At 40.2% G+C, this 12,879-nt stretch overlaps 1 protein-coding gene across 1 annotated transcript in view; it reads right to left on the bottom strand.

The window, feature by feature from the left end:
- Positions 1-12,879, bottom strand: part of LOC140908333 (follicle-stimulating hormone receptor) — a 160,368-nt gene that overhangs the window by 34,661 nt on the left and 112,828 nt on the right. Inside the window, exon 5 of the mRNA XM_073335303.1 lies at positions 2,873-2,944. Within this exon, the coding sequence (XP_073191404.1) occupies positions 2,873-2,944 (72 nt within the window). The remainder of the gene's footprint in view (positions 1-2,872; positions 2,945-12,879) is intronic.

Genomic DNA, 12,879 nt, shown 5'->3' with positions numbered 1-12,879 from the left:
CCCTCAGCCTCTCCTCATAAGTCATGTGTTCTAGTCCCCTAATCATTTTTGTTGTCCTCCGCTGGACTCTTTCCAATGTTTCCACATTCTTCCGTCCTAAGGACAAGGACAAGTGCAGAATCCTGCACTTAGGAAGGAAGAATCCCATGCACCGCTACAGAGTAGGGACCGAATGGCTCGGCAGCAATTCTGCAGAAAAGGACCTAGGGGTTACAGTGGACGAGAAGCTGGATATGAGTCAACAGTGTGCCCTTGTTGCCAAGAAGGCCAATGGCATTTTCGGATGTATATGTAGGGGCATTGCCAGCAGATCGAGGGATGTGATCGTTCCCCTCTATTCTACATTGGTGAGACCTCATCTGGAGTACTGTGTCCAGTTTTGGGCCCCACACTACAAGAAGGAAGTGGAAAAATTGGAAAACCTCCAGTGGAGGGCAACAAAAATGATTAGGGGACTGGAACACATGAGTTATGAGGAGAGGCTGAGGGAACTGGGATTGTTTAGTCTGCGGAAGAGAAGAATGAGAGGGGATTTGATAGCTGCTTTCAACTCCCTGAAAGGGGGTTCCAAAGAGGATGGATCTAGATTGTTCTCATTGGTAGCTGATGACAGAACAAGGAGTAATGGTCTCAAGTTGCAGTGGGGGAGGTTTAGGTTGGATATTAGGAAAAACTTTTTCACTAGGAGGGTGGTGAAATACTGCAATCCGTTACCTAGAGAGGTGGTGGAATCTCCTTCCTTAGATATTTTTAAGGTCAGGCTTGACAAAGCTCTGGCTGGGATGATTTAGTTGGGGATTGGTCCTGCTTTGAGCAGGGGGTTGGACTAGATGACCTCCTTAGGTCCCTTCCAACCCTGATATTCTATGATTCTATCTTAAGCAAGACAATATCAACAGTATGCACTTAGGGTTGGATCCTACGACCCTCAGACCCATGAATAATACTGCCACAACAAATAATTAAAGAAGTTGCAGGATTGGCCCCTAAACTAATGTAGAAAAGAGTGGTCTTTTTTGGCCCTGATTCATGAAGGTACTTAAGCATGTAAGTAATTTCTCCACTAATGTCAACTACTTGTGCTTAAAACTAGGCCAGGCTAAACTGGGGCTTCTGACAGTCTATTGCATTGACAAGTATTCATTTCAGTCAGTTCCACAGTAATATATTTTTGACTGATATATAAAATGATATACTCATACACATTTCTGTTACTTGCTCAAAATACAGTTCCAAGCAGTTATACAGTATCACTCATAATTTAGACAGGGAGAATTGTTGTTTTCATGCTGTTTTTAATGCAAAGCAGTGAACATAATGAATTGCTTGCAATGCCTGAAACCTATTGCAGCTCTAAACTTGTCTCATTCTGAACGCTGTATATGGCCATGATACTGAATTATCTGATAGTTAAACAGGGGCCTCATTCTGCAAGTGTAACTCCGATTGAAATCAACAGGAGCATCAGTAAGTGAAATTCACACCTGTACAAAGAGCCAGGACAAGGCCTTATAACATTTATACATACATACACACACACACATGCGTGCACGCACACACACACACCACTAAATTCCCACTTATGGAGTGAAATCCTGCCCCTCTGAAGTCAACAGGAGTGTTGCAATTGACTTTAAGAGTGCCAGGATTTCAACCAACATCTATTTTGGGACTTAAATGGTGTGTAGGCCTCATGCTGGCCTTCTGCAAAGGGAGGAATTTCACCTCAGGCAAAGAACCCATGATTCACTAGCACAGGTCGATCCAGAGTAACTAAGTCTGAAGATGATTACAAAGCTTCCTAGAAAAAAGGTTACATAGGTCCTTGCATGCTGTACCTGCTATATGGATTCACAAAGAGCTAGAGTGCAATTCCAGAAACTCCATACTTGACAAAACACAGTACCAATATATTTGCATAGCAGTACCCAAAATAGGTGGTGGATTAATATTGCTGAAGATTAATGTCATATAAGATTTAAATCTAAGCAAGAGTAATTGAAACATACCCCAGCTTTCTATTAATATACCTCAACGCCAGCCACCTGTAAGGGTAAAACAAGAGTGCCTATTCATTCCCTGGCTGTTCTGCTTGTGACTGCCAACTAGGGCTGCTGAAAAATTTCTATCAAAACTGTGTTTTTGATAGTGAATTCCTATGAAAGTCAATTGCAAAATTCCTACTGACTTCAAGGGGTCAGGATTATCAAAGCTGGTTTTTGATGGAAAATTTGGGTTTTTGACTAAATGAAAATTTTCACAGAGAGTGCCTGCTTTCCATGGAAAGTGTTGACTTTTTGTTGGAAGAAAAGAAAAGAAAAGAAAAATGTTTGTGTTTTTGGTTTTTCAACAAAAAGTCAAAATTTTCCATGGAAAAGTTTAAATTAATGATTTGTTCTCCATTTTTGTTGAAATTTTCTAAGGGAAAAATTATCCTATTTTCCAACCACCTCTGTGGCCAACACGGGTGTTGACTGCAGTGATTTTTTGTGACCTGTCCACTGGGAAGTGGATTGAGACCAACTCATTTCACACTGATCATAGAACAGTCACCAGATGACAACAAATTTCTGTCTCTACCAGCCTGGCTTGAATATAAATTGGTGACTTAAAAGTTAAAGGCTATTGTCGGTCCCATGAACCAAATGAAAAGTTCTCTGTCACACGCCATATATCAAATCTGGTATAGAGAAGTCACAGGAACAATCAAATAATGTAAAACAAATGATCAAAGCACACAAGATTACAACTGGTGATGAAGTGACAAAGTCACTAAACAAATGCAAAGGAAAACGTGTCCAAGATCTTATTAGAGAAGCAGACCATTCGAATGGAGATAACAAAAAGTTAAAAGCAGCCAATATAAACTTACAATAAAACTTTCTGGAGAGATTGTAGCTTATGTACAGTAGGTAAAAACTTAATGCCAGTGTTTGATATTGACCTAAAGAGGGAGAGAACAAATGAAGATTATTAGCTGTGGCTCAAGAATAAAATAAAACTAACAAAGAAGAAATACTGGAATAAAATTGGCAATCATGTAGGGTATAATTAATCCGTGTGCAGAAGGCCTATACACCAGGGAAGCCATACTTATGTTGTATAGTATGGGTGGGATATTCAAAAGTAGTGGCCTAACCATGAAGTCAGGAGTAAAACTCTCACTGATTTCAATGGGAGAGGAGTAAGGGCAATGCTGACTGCTTTCTGAAATGCTACTCTCAGGACTTAAACTGGTGTTGTCTAGGGGCCTTTCACTGATCCCCTGCACAGGGGTGCATTTCAGCCTTCATTTGTTAGGTTTCAGAAATGTATTTTGCTTAGATGTCAGTTCATCAATAGTGTTTTAGTTCAGCAACTGAAAGATCCAGGTTAGGGATTGATTTTAGGATACCCAAAATAAAATGAAAGAAGGGCATGCCTATTATACAGATTGGGGGGACCTAAGAATCAAGAGTAGAAAGCACTCGATTTCTAGTTTTACAACTTTTATTGATTTAATAAAGACATGAACTACCAGACTGAGAATAATTAAAGTACCTGACCTTCTGGAGTGAAGAAAGATTCTGTCATGGTGTTTGTTTCTCCACTATCTTTTAAGCTGATTAATCACAGTGATACAGAATAACATATTTTTATAATATGCGTTTGTAAATATGAACTAATTTTTAAACACAATTTTTAATCTTCACTTTAGTGGAATTGTCATTTCCACTGGAAAATGCCAGGTTTCTTGCAACAGGGGTTGTGGTTGAGGCCTGTGAACATGCTCTTCAGAGTCCAAGACAAATTAGCTGGCAGACTTGAGTAGGACTCAAGGGCTTGTCTATTCTTATGGCTAGATCAGCACTGCTGCGATTGATGGCAGAGTGCTCTCCCATTGACTCTTGTGTTTCAGCTCCCCAAGAAGAGTAAGGTAAGTAAGTGGGAGAGCATCTCTCGTTGACACAGTGCAGTGTAGACACCGCTGTAAGTCAATCTAACTTAAGTCGACTTATGTAACTGAAGTAGCATAACTTAGGACGACTTACAGCTGTAGTGTAGACCAGTCCCCAGAAGTCCACAGGTTTTATTTGGCAAGGGTTACCCTGCCACAGTCTACTTAGATCCTTCAGGCTAGTCACAGGTGGCACAGAAAAGCCCTATGGTCTTTTGCAGCAGAACAAAGAACTAGTCCCATGGAGAAAACAAACACAATAATCCTGTCCCAGGCCTACCTTTCTCTGGGGAGACTCTGGCAATCAATCTTAGGAGAGGTACTGAGCATGCCCTTTCCTCTTATTCAGCTTTCCTCTTTCCTTTTTAACTGTCCCCCTTACTACCTGACAGCAAGTGCAAATGTGGCAGGGCAGGGCCGAGTGGGCTCCGAGCAGCTGGTTAACCCTTGCTGGCCCAGGATGGGGATGACACACCCCAACACAAGGCAAAACCAGAATATTACAGAACACAATACTTTTTTTGGCTCATAACATTTTATCCAGTTTGATAACATTGATGATATATTGATCACCTATAAACAGTGAAAGGACAGTGCCACAGGTATCAGCAAAGCTGCCTGGGCTTCTGGCTTAGGACAGATGCGTTACCAGACAAAGAGAAGAGCGGACTTCAGTTAAGGCAAATTGCCTGTATGTATCTACTATGTGAGGTGGTATTGGAGGTAACCTTGAACTGAGAATACTGTTTTTTTGTTTTGTTTTGTTTTTAAAGAAATATATTAGTGGTATATCGAATGTTTTGGGTATGTCTACATTAGACACTTCAAGAGGTTATTCTATCACTGTAATAAATCTACCTCTTTGAGTGGCAGTAGCTAGGCTCATAGAAGACTTCTTAGGCTTAGGTTGGCTTCATTACATTGCAGAGGGTATGACATTTTTCACAGTCCGGAGCAATGTAGTTAAGCCAACTTAATGTCGTAGGCTAGACCAGGCCTTTGTATTAGCATCTACACAGAATAGTGGTCTTCTGTTATTGGATGTAATTTTTTTTGCACACTTACATTCTTGAATAATTAAATGATGATGAAAAACTCTGGCTGAGACGCTGGAAAACATAACGAGCATTCATATAATGTTCAATGTGAACCTGAAATGTTCCTGAAAAGTTGTTAAAAGACCCTTCAGGTATTCATGACCAAACGCGGAAATCTAAACAGGACATCCAAATCCCACATTTGGGCATTTAAATTGACACTTAGGTCCATAAAATGGCCATTTACACGCCTAAGTGTTGATTCAAGCTCTCAAATGCGGAATATGGATACGCTATTTAGACATGATGAAAAATGGGTTCCTTGGCGGTCTCATTTTATAACCACAAGCCTTTGCATTACATGAAAGAACATTTAAAGGGATGGCACTGAATATGCAAGAATACACCTCGGGGACAATTTCTTAAATGTCACAATTACTTCGTCTTGGGAACAGGCATGCTTGTACTGGATAAAAACAACTCCAACTTGTCACAAGTGATCAAGAAAGTGCAACAAAATGTACTTTGCAAAACTAACATATACTGATAAATCGAAAGGCATTATTAATGCAGCAGGTGAGTCATTACAAGATTTTTATTTTTAATGTACATCTTGCAGTGCTGTACCCTGAATAGACTTAGCAAAACAACCATTAAAAAAGGTAGAAAGACACTGCCTCTATCACCTTCCTTACAGTACTTAAAGTTCAATCCCTAAATAAGCTGAGAATTGTGTGGGGTTTGAGCTCCACAGCTGCCTTTGATTTTTCAATGAGAGTCCTATGGCTACAGTTCCATGCAATTGTTTAAGGTGTTAAATGTGAGAATCACTTATATTTAAATACAAATTATATCATGCATTTGTTTTAATAACATCTGTGCTGAGGCAGATAACAACCTGTTGCCAGATTGCGTAGGGGTATAGTAGGGCAGAGGGGAGGGAATTAATAGCTTTCCTCCCCACATCACACCCCATAGCTTAGCTTGGTCCTTGTGTTCAGACAGTGCAAGGACTACAGTACTCTCGCACCACCACCATCACCACCACCACTAGGTCCCCCAAAGGGTGGGTCATGTTGGTCAGCAGAGCTTGCACCCCACAAGTGGGAAGAGGAACTTGTAATGTCTGCATGATACAGCAGTCACTATCCTTCTGTTTTCCCAAAGGTATTGGGCAGGATTCTGTTCTCACATCAGGTATGTGTAACTCGACTGGTTTTAATGGCATGGGATTATGGAGTATAAAATTTAGAAAATCGTAACACTTTTATTAAATCTACAGGTGGTGCAGTGTGTGGAGTGCACTGGTGGACAGGACAATGATTAGAAACAGGAGAGACTGTTTTTAGCAACTCATGTGGCAGAAAAACTAAAAACACTGGTTAAAGCATAGTTCTGTCGGGCCTCACTCTCTCTTTTGTACTCAGACAACAAATCTCTAGAGTGGATAATCTTGTAATCTTGTTAGAATGTAGATAATCCCATTTACTGGATATCCGTCCTGCAGGACAGTGTTGTCAATATATTTACCATGTAATATATATGTTCTGTTGATGCTACCTTTAAACAAGTGTCTCCTTTAATCTACATTATAACTGAATCCCATCTACCATACATATAAATAGCTCTGTAGCAGCTCGCTTCTCCTCAGATTGTCAATGGCTACATTCCAAAGTCATAGTTGTCTTTTAAAAAAGATTACACAGGATGGAGTGTTTTTTCCAAAAAACAAAACACCCACCCACATCTCTCTTGGGTTTTCTGGCACTCATTTGCAGATATTGAGCCAAATTCCACTCTTATTTATGCAACCATAGGAGATGCCCCATGAAATTGAGAGCATGGTTTAACTTATTAACTTATTGTACATATTTGTTAAAGGAACCAAATTCTTAAGTCAGAGACAAAGATGAGATTTCTAAATATTTCATACTGGTTTATATTATAAACATACATATATATATATATATATGTGTGTGTACACATACATATCCTAATAAAATAAACAAACTAAGATCAGAAGTTAGTTTTAAATGCAGAAGCCATTTGAGATATAAGTCAAGAATTCAGCAGTTAAGAACACACTCAAATAACCTTTCAGAACAAAAAGTCAGATCGGCCAGATCCTCAGCGGAAGCAAATTGACATAGCTCCAGATCTGGCCCTGTATGTTACATGCAAATCCCAAAAGATAGTTACATATAATGTGGATGAAAATTTCTAAACGAAGTGGGAAAACCTCAGACATTTTGGTTGGAGTGTTTCAATTCTAATTCTTGAAAATGATCCAGTGGAATGTCAGTTCTATAATGAAGCTCTAGCAGGCAAACACGAACCAAGTAATTTGGTATATGCTAACATTCCACAGGAAGGTGCGTAGTGTGTAGGGAAGATTACCATAAAACTCTCAGGGGCAGACTGAGCCACTTAGCCACAGTCCTGAGTTGGAAGAACTGCAGAGTCACCATCCCTCAGGGGGAGCTTGTGGAAGGGATTGTACCTCAGGGAAACATAATTAATTTCGTTTGAAGCTCCTTAAGGTATCTTTCAGGTGGTGCAGCCTGCTCCTTTACAATGTGCTCAGCCCAGTCCATGGACTGGTACAGTCAGAGCTGTATAGTCAAAGTGCTTTCCCAAGTGCAAGGGCTACAAATGACCTTGAACCTAGAGCAGAGCATGCATATAGGTGGGGAATGTCTCTTTGTGCCTGCCTGCATTCCCTTCCTCCCCTGAGGACACACTTAAGGACCAGGGGTTATGTGGAATTCAGTGTTAATCATCATTATGCTGTACTGTATCCTTGTAGCAAGGCCAAAGATCTCTGTATTTAGGAAGCATGCTATTAATTGTGTGTGCCAGCTCTTCCAAGAAGTCATGTCCTGCATGCACAAACACAGTGATGGAAAGCCTGTGACAGTAGGTTTGCCATCTACAAAGCAAACTAGTTTACGCATAACCTGAACATTGTTTCCACTTTTTCCTGAGACCTAGTTATACAGCCACAATCATGTTCTGAAAATGTTATATTTAAATACTGTTTTCCTTTTAAATTGAAATAATTCAAGGTGGGAGCTGGACATACCCACTGTAACAGCATCATAGGACCTAGATTACATATGTGAACTAATTTTGGAAAGAAAAGAGAGGTTTGAAAAGGCATTATGACATGCCAATGTATAATACCTCATCTTACTATCCTTCCCCCATATGACAGTTAGATAAATTATCTTGTACCTGTGAAAAGGTCAACAAGTTACCATTTTGAAACAGACTCTCTCTCTTTGGCATGCATATACCCAAGAAAGCCAATTAACAATTCTGTCTCTGCTTGAGAAAGACTGGTGAGGAAGTTCATGGTGTGTTTTTTAGTTTGATGATGTCTGACCCAGAAAAGTTTATTATATTTGAGTACAGGATTTTTTCTCAGACTTTTTTCCAGTGATAATATAGGATGTTAATGGGCTGCAGTGGACTCCATTACTGCACGTGGGGATGTACTTCTACCAGAGCTGACAGGCAATACCATATTAATATTCGGTACTTAGAAAATGTAATTATCCCATAGGTTGATGGGAGCACTGAGAAATCTAGCCATCACTTCTTCCCTAGCCATAATAAAGAGCTAGTAATAGTATTCATATGTTTGAAGAATCTTACAGAAAACCCCTTAAGCAGCATACTGCAAAGTTCATTAAATTGATGGGCTACTGCTATTTTAATACTTTGCCCAGTGTCTCTCCATCTCATGCATTGACAATGTTCTGTGTTTTATATTGTCTTCTGCAAACTGACAATAAGTACCTATTTTTGCTTTAGTTTTTTTGAACTGGGTTTTGACGATCCGATCACAGACAACGTACTGGCTGTGGATCTCAGAACACACGATTTGGCATACTGAACAGGCCAGTAACCCATTTAGTCTGATATCCTGTCATTGACATTGACCAATATCAGAACCTTCAGAAGAAGGTACAAGACTCGCAATAATGGGCAATTATATAACAACCTACAATTTCTTCCTAGCTTCTGATGGTTAGTCTGAGTTATGTTATGGTGCGTGAGGGTTTGTTACTCCCCTTACAATTTTTCTCCTATTTTATGAGTTGTGGATGTTCTCCACATATATAGTCATATACATGCCCAATCCTTTTTTGACTCCTACTAAGCACTTGGCTTGAATGGAATCATATGGCAGGGAGCCCCACAGATTAATTATGCAGTGAGTAAAAAAAGTATTCCCTTGTCTCAGTTTTAAATTTCTTGCTTTCCATTTTCATTGACTATCCCCTTGATCTTGTATTATGAGAAAGGGTAAACAGGAGAAGCTGATTTACCTTCTTTTTATCAGTTGTTCTTTTGTACATTTCTATTGTGTCCCCTCTGAGCAATTTCCTCCCTAAACAAAACTATCCCGATCTTTTCATCATTAAAATAAATGTATCTCTGTCCTCTAAAGAGAGGTTGAGAAAAAGGCAAATGGTAGCCTGTGAAACAGTCAAGAGCATGGAGAATGTTGGGGAGAACGTTCATCTAGAAATGTGCCAAGGAAGGACATCTGGGTATCATTGTAGGCATAGGAGGGCATAAACAGCTTGAAAGTATAAGGGTCCATCACCATCACAGCACTCATTCTTTCTCTCTTTCTCGTTCTCAACAAATGACTATTCCAGGGTGGATACATATTAAATAGACACTGGGCTAGAGAGAGGAGGTGGGAAGCCTTGAGTCCAGTGCTCTGAGGCTACCTACCAGATCAAGCCCCACATGGAACTTGGGCAACTGAATGTCTATCTTCCCCAGGTTTGCAAATTGCTCAGAGATTTAATGGAAGATAGGCTACAGTGGGGCAGAAGTGTGCATACCACAGGGTCCAAAACTTAGGGTGCCTAGGAAACTTTGACAGCAGAAAGTTAGCGTGAGTTTATGTACCGACAGGGCTAGACAGAAGCCAACCAGGAGTTTTGTGGATCGCAGTGGTGCTGTGCACAGGTACTTAGATGTCTAACTCTGGAGTTTAGGTGCCCAAGGTGCTTTGTGAATTGTACCCAGGCAATTAGAAATCATCAGAACTGGTTGAACAAATCGTTATGTAAATCAGCACAGCTCCATGCTGCTACAGTGATTTACACCAGCTGAGAATCTGGACCAACATTCATACCAACTTTTGGCAATTTCTATTGAGTAATTATTCAAGTTTATAACTGAATAATACTGCAAGGTTTGGCATTTTAGCAATCAAATAACTGTTTGGAAATATCTTTCCCCCCATTAAACTGTAGTAAGCACTGTCCCAAAGGTGCTGTGGAGGGGAACTTTAAGGAGAAATTGAACAAAGGTTTAGGGAAAATAAGGGAAAGGAACACAAAGAGATGGAAAGGAAAAAAGGAACCAGAATGTGAAAGAGCTGTTGGCAGGATTAATACTAGTGACAGGTCAGGCTATGACAGCTATGTGGAGAGAGAACAAGCACAACAGTCAGTGCCCTATAGTGAGCAGGGAATTGGGTGGGTTTGATAGCTTTGAGTTCAGTTTCCACGCATTCATAAGTGTGGATGTTTTCTTTGTTACACATGACTGTCTTGTAGCTATCTCACTTGGGCCATAATTCAGCGCCCTTTGAAGTCAAAGGAAAGAGTCCCAATGGTGCCAACATATAACTGGGCTGGGGAGGCTTACCCTTTCCTTGAGCATCCTATTTCATGCATTCCTACTTGGAAAAAGAGTGAAAACAGTGTATTGATATCTATGCAAAGACAGATGCTTTTCTGTTTCCATATATCAGTTAGTTATATTTGAGAAAATATGCTGTTGTTCACTCTTTTTTGTAGGCATTGCTAGTCCTGCCAAGTAAACTATATTTGGCATAGGCTATGCATTCTTTGCTGCTTGTTGTGAGGATTTTATTTAGGGTAAACAATGACAGACTTTTGCACCTATGTAGCCGTCTATAGTCAAACATAAAGGTGTAGTAGTTCATAGAGTATGGGGTAACATTCAGTCTGGCAGCCAAAGGAAAAAGTCATGTGAATTCTACTCATGACAACTGGAATATCATTCATTTTCCCCATTGCCAAGTAAATATGCCTTTACCCCACAAGAAGATGTTTGCATTGTTATTTCCCAGTTAAACACCCTGACATTCAGTTAGTCAAATTTCATTGTGGCTTCAGCTAGTTTTTGTACAGCAGACACTCAGCCAGACTCTAGCCAGGTTACAGCCCCATTGCTTCTCAGTGGCAAATGCCCAGCACAGCACAGCATCCCACTGGAGAAGGGGAACTCTCTGCTGGAACACTGCGCAGCATCAGGCCTGTGCCTCTGCCTACTTCCTTGTACAGAAGTTGGGGATATGGTGTGATGGAGGCTGTGCTCTGCTACAACAATCCTCCACTGCGGCAGAGTCCATTACGGTTCCTCTATCACTGGCACAATTCAGAGCTGCTTGGCTGCAACTGGAAGTGGCTTCGAGGCTGCCTCTGGCCCTTTGGATTAGGGAACTATAAATTGCTTCATGACACGTGCCCCCACCTCTTGCACTGAGTGAATTTAGTTCTAGAACTTCATCTCCACTCATTAAAGGAATGCTGCACAACAGCCCAGCAGGGGCATACTATGGGGACAGAGAGGACTCCAGCAACACACAACTCAAAAGAGGGGATTTTTTTTTTAAAATATCTTGGGTCAGATCAGATCTATAAGATGTCTAGTGAACTGAAATGCACAGAATAGACAAACTTCATTAGCATTACATGAAGGTCCAAGATCTTAATTAGCAGACAATTGTGATGGCATTGCTCCTTAATGACAAGAAGCTTGCAACAAAATATCAGTGATACGGCTAACCTTTAGAGGAGAGCATTCTGAAGCTCCAGTGGCAGAATCACTGCGTCTGATTCCCTTCTCACACCATTGATTCCTATAGAGTTACTACTGATTTACATCACTGTGAGAGGCAGCTCAGGGCCCACTATTTTATTAAATCAGTGGTGAATCCCAGCAGGTGAAGATTCCTCACAGTCTGAAAAGGTGTTTATTTAGGGCTGTCGATTAATCGCAGTTAACTCACGCGATTAATTTAAAAAAATTAATTGTGATTAAAAAATTAATAGCAATTAATCGCACTGTTAAACAATAGAATACCAATTTAAATGTATTACATATTTTGGATGTTTTTCTATATTTTCATATATATTGTATTCTGTGTTGTAATTGAAATCAAAGTGTATATTATTTTAATTCAAATATTTGCATTGTAAAAATGATAAACAAAAGAGAGTATTTTTCAATTCACCTCATACAAGTACTGTAGTGCAATCTCTTTGTCATGAAAGTACAACTTACGAATGTAGATTTTGTTGTTGTTACATAACTGCACTCAAAAACAAAACAACGTAAAACTTCAGAGCCTACAAGTCCACTCAGTCCTACTTCATGTTCAGACAATCGCTAAAACAAACAAGTTTGTTTACATTTACGGGAGATAATGCTGCCCACTTCTTATTTACAATGTAACCAGTAAGTGAGAACAGGCATTTGCATGGCACTTTTGTATCCGCCAATCCACATCTGAGATTTCCTGGGAAAGGTCAAACTAAAATGTAAACAAAGGCATCGTCTGAATCATTCATGGACATGTGACTTGCCCAGGTGGCTACAAACTCCATCCTGTTGCTGTGATTTTGCACAGGAGAACAAAGGGGTTCCACCCACAAGAGAAAGAATATAAAAGGCCCTGGAAACCCCTCCCCCATTTTGTCTTCAGCTGGCTTAAGAGATGGCCTCTCCACACCAAAGAGATGCCTGAAAGAAACTGGAACAAAGGACAGTAACTATGGGAGTGTGAGTGATTGCTGGACCCAGACTAGGAAGGAATCCAGTCTGTGAAAGAAGCTTATTGGAACATCT

The sequence above is a fragment of the Lepidochelys kempii genome, chromosome 3 (genome assembly GCF_965140285.1).
Source record: "Lepidochelys kempii isolate rLepKem1 chromosome 3, rLepKem1.hap1, whole genome shotgun sequence".
Lineage (NCBI taxonomy): Eukaryota > Metazoa > Chordata > Testudines > Cheloniidae > Lepidochelys > Lepidochelys kempii.
Note: the sequence above shows the minus strand (reverse complement) of the source record. Positions and strands in the feature narration are given on the sequence as shown.